Source organism: Festucalex cinctus, chromosome 12, assembly GCF_051991245.1.
Source record: "Festucalex cinctus isolate MCC-2025b chromosome 12, RoL_Fcin_1.0, whole genome shotgun sequence".
NCBI classification, from domain to species: domain Eukaryota; kingdom Metazoa; phylum Chordata; class Actinopteri; order Syngnathiformes; family Syngnathidae; genus Festucalex; species Festucalex cinctus.
In genome coordinates this window covers 12,857,727-12,861,988 of record NC_135422.1, presented here as the reverse complement: position 1 = coordinate 12,861,988, position 4,262 = coordinate 12,857,727, and the positions used below count along the sequence as shown (strand labels likewise).

The window sequence follows — 4,262 nt, the reverse complement described above, 5'->3', positions numbered from 1 at the left end:
GTCCTCCTCTAGCCCGCTCCAAGATGGCCCCCCTCGCGAGCGTGCTCGGCTGCCTGCTTTGTGATTGGCCGGGCGTGACGTCATCACACCGGGCGTCCATTCATCTGTCGACTTGGGCGTTGTACTCCGGCGCATCTCATTCGCGGCGGGGCCAATTTCTCCGCTTTCCAAACTCCACTCGACCTATTAAAAAAAAAAAAAAAAAAAAAAAAAAAAAGGGGGAGAGAGAGAGCGAAACGAGATTTCGTTTGCGATTGTTCTCCCTTATTCCAAACACGTTTTACCGGCTAAAATCCTCCACGCCGCCACTCGGGTACCCTTTATAGCCTTGCTCGGAAAAGGAAGTCGCCGTTTTCATTGTTTCGTGAGGGAAGGAAAAAAGCGTCCGCGGTCTTTGTTCATTCATTTCATCGCTCGGGTTCCCTTTGTTGAACGAGCATGGGAGCACAAATCTCCAAAAACGCCGGAAAGGAGGAAGCCGCGGTGGACAAGCCCGGCGAGGCTGCGGCTTCTACGGCCAAGACTAATGGCCAGGTAATATTCAATGTACATTATTTAAAGTGTTAATTGCGACGGGGGCAATGTGTTGCGTCAATGGCGTGCTCATGTGTGGGCTCACCGGCATCCAGGAGAAAGTGACCACCACGTTGTGTAATCTTCCCACTTTTTCCTCAGATATTTGAACGCCACTTGTTTAAAATACTATACACGCCGACGATCAGTTATTTGGACAATATGCTTTATTATTATTTAAAAAAAAAATAGATTTAAGCATTATGATGCTTAATTGCTTTTAAATTGATTGTATCGGACGAAAGCCTTTGTCTTTTCTTTTTTTCTTTTTCTTTTTTTTTTAAACTAGGAGCATTTTCCACGCGTTTCATTGTGTTTAAAATATTCAACGTGGGGTCTTTCTCTGCTGGCATAGCCATTTTTTCATCCACGCCACGCCTTTGTTGCCAGATTCATGGAGGAGAACCACGTTTTGTCTCCCACACTCTCCCCCAAATACCACAAATACTACTTAATATTCTCGCACATCCCACCAGAGGGTAGATTTTTACCATCTTTTTTTTTTTTTTTTAAACGATTTTTATGATCATTAAAATTAAGAGGATAAAGCTTAAAAACGTAATTTGGTCGGGCCTCGACCACGTTAAACGCCCACCATCTCCTCCTAGAGGCGCTGAGGCGGTACTGCGAGCGAAAATGGTCGAGACTCCGGAATCTGTCGTCACTCTCATAGCAACAGATGTGCTGCGGCTTTACTGGCTTTTTTCCTATTGGTCGAAAGCATTGGCGTTTGAATTCAATTCCAAAGCGGTGGCGAGTTTTGGTGATGATGCAGATAATTATGGTGGATGCCATGTCATTATTCAATTTGAATGAAAGTTTCTGACCTTCAAGAGCTTTCCCTCCTCCCCCATACCTTTGGCTAATTAATTAGTTTCAGACCAGGACATATGATTTTGTCAAAGTGATCACGTCACAAATTAATGTACGTTTTTTTTTTTTTTTTTTTTTTTTTTTTTTTAATACTGCATTTTTTTTAACCATTTGTGTCAACATTAAGGCTTTGGTATTGATTGTTGTTGCCCATAACAGATCCATACCAGGAACTGTTGATTTTTATTTATTTTTTTATCCATGCCAGCCAGCACAGACATTGATATCCATCAGTACAAAAACAAAGTTGATATCATCAATGCTGGTGTCTATCAGTGTCACACAATTGATAGTGTATCTGCCGTAATTATTACAAGAATCTGTATCAGTGAACCTGGCCTCAGGTCGATACTATTACTTGAAAGCACACCACTACATGCCTTGTAATTGTTAAAAAAAAAACAAAAACAAGGGGGTTGGGGGTGGGGGCGTCGAACTAGCTACCATTTTAATAATGACTTAATCTGTAATTTTGGTGATTGAGATTAAAAAAGCACATTTTGATTTCCTTTGGGTTTTTTTCTTTTTTCAAAAAAAAATTGGCTTTACTTTGTTTGACAGTGTAGAAAAAGCACAGACAGAAATTCTGATTCAGTTTCTGGTTTGTTCCATGACATGTCAGAGAATGTGCAAAAATGCTAATCAAGTAACAGATTCAACACAAAGAAAATCAGTCTTTCATGGAGGACTGCAGAAATCATCAGAATATTTACTGTTGAGAGGCTGAAATTCTGAGGATTTGGTGAACTTTAAATTAAACAGGTCTTGAAACTAAATTAATTAAAATTAGTTGTCTGTCGATTAATAGGTAAAGGTGCCTCTGAAACCAGCAGAATGGTCATTTTATCATTGTAGGGATGTAGCCTCAGTTATCTACTCAAAACCAATCGAGTAATAATCTTTGCCAAACGGGGAAAAAAAAAGCTTACTGCCATTTTATGGCATCTGTAGTCAATTACAAACCTTTTTTTCTTTTGGTGGTTTTCAACTACTTACGGATTTTCAGTGTATGTCGTAGGGCTCACATTTTGTCAGCCAATTCAGTTCTTATGCTTTCCTCTTTCAGGAGAACGGCCACGCCAAAACCAACGGCGACGCCTCCCCGGCAACTGAAGAGGCCAGCAAGGCCGACGTCCAGGCTAACGGCAGCACCCCCACCGAAGAGACACCCAAGGAGGACGGAGACAAGGCGGATGAGGCTGAGAATCAGCCAGAGGCTGCTGGCGCCGCCACAAACGGCGAGGCCGCTGCCAAGGCCGAGGAAACGGCAGAGGAAGGCAAGCAAAAGAAGAAGCGCTTCTCCTTCAAGAAGCCTTCCTTCAAGCTGAGCGGGTTCTCTTTTAAGAAGACCAAGAAGGAGTCCGAAGAGGAGGAGAAGGTGGAGGGAGAGAAGGCAGAAGGGGAGAAGGCGCCAGCACAGGAGGAAGGGGCGGCAGCCGCAGCGGCGGTGGTGGAGGTGGAGAAGGCCGAAGGGGAGAAGGCGCCGGCCAATGAGGAGGCCAAGGAAGCGGCCGCGCCAGAGGAGCCCAAAGCCGACGAGGTGGCGAAGGAGGAGAAACCAGCTGAGGCTTCTTCACCAGCCGAACCCGAAGCTGCCGCAGCCGCCAGTCCAGAGGCCCCCGCCACCCCTGCTGAATAATTCTACTGAAGTACACGCCGGAATGAAGGAGGCCCATGGAGCCCATCTGAACGAATGCGAGGACTTGACTGAAACCAGGGATTTTGTTTTTCTTTATAATTTTGTTTGTCTGTTTACTTTTTTTTTTTTTTTAACATTTCATCCATAATGACTGCAGTGTAGGATCTGGGAGGCGCTTCCCTGACCCTGTGTTTGCATTCTTGGGTGAACGTGCGACTGTGAGCTCGAATGTTTTTTCTTTTTTCTACACCATGCTGACATATTTAATTCAAGTATTTGGTGCTGGGTTAATTGGATGTAGCAGCTAAAGCTGTGCATGTGCTTGTGCAGCGAAACGAAACAAAAAAAAAAGTGAAAAAAGCCCTCAGCCGAGTGTGAAAACAAAATGTCGTTGTTTACAACTCCTGCGTGGACCACAAGCGTTCCCCTCTCTGCGGAACTAGATTAAGCAACCAAACTATTCAACAATAATATAGGTGCTCATCACTTCCTACTCTGCCGTTTTAGAGTCCGTCATTTACAAACTGTAGTCATGCACGTTGTATAGACTTTGATATTGCTGGTTTTATGACTGAAATGTACCTAAATGACATTTTTAACCCATTGTAAATGACTGTTTTCTTGTTGTTGTATTTTTTTTCCCACCATTTGTAAGACCGAATAAAACTGGGAGATGTTTTAAGCAAAAAAAAAAAAAAAAAACTCAACAAAAAAAACCCTGTTCAAGCTGTGATGATTATATAACACTTCATCTCTAGAGTAGTATGTTTTAGGTAGGGCATTTTTTTCCTTCTTTTGTACATAAAGATTGAATGTAACATTGGCTACAACATGGTATTTAGGTGTTGACTTTTCTGTGAGCACTGAAGAATAAAGGAAAGTGTGAATTGGCACTCTCAGTCCATTTTACTGTTAATGTATTTTAAATGCTGGCGTCCATTTTCTATAGTTTCTCCTCAAGAGTTGGAGCCGTAAACAGCTGGTGAGCTGGGACATATTAACAAATGAACAGTCATACTCATTCACAGACAACGTAGCTTTCTGGTGACCTTGCACGTCACATAGAACACCAAATTCCACAATGTCAGATATTCAAACCCAGACCCTTCAGATAGGTGTCACCAACCATTTTTGACATGTCTACTTCTCAGTTTCTGATAAATTTGAAGGGCTTCCT

General features: G+C 42.8%; 1 protein-coding gene across 1 annotated transcript; it reads left to right on the top strand.

The window, feature by feature from the left end:
* Nucleotides 1-200: 200 nt before the first annotated feature.
* Nucleotides 201-3,978, top strand: marcksb (myristoylated alanine-rich protein kinase C substrate b). The gene is made up of 2 exons (XM_077539570.1): nucleotides 201-534; nucleotides 2,513-3,978. The coding sequence occupies exons 1-2, from the start codon at nucleotides 439-441 to the stop codon at nucleotides 3,083-3,085; spliced, it is 669 nt and encodes a 222-aa protein (XP_077395696.1). The 5' UTR covers nucleotides 201-438; the 3' UTR covers nucleotides 3,086-3,978.
* Nucleotides 3,979-4,262: the final 284 nt, after the last annotated feature.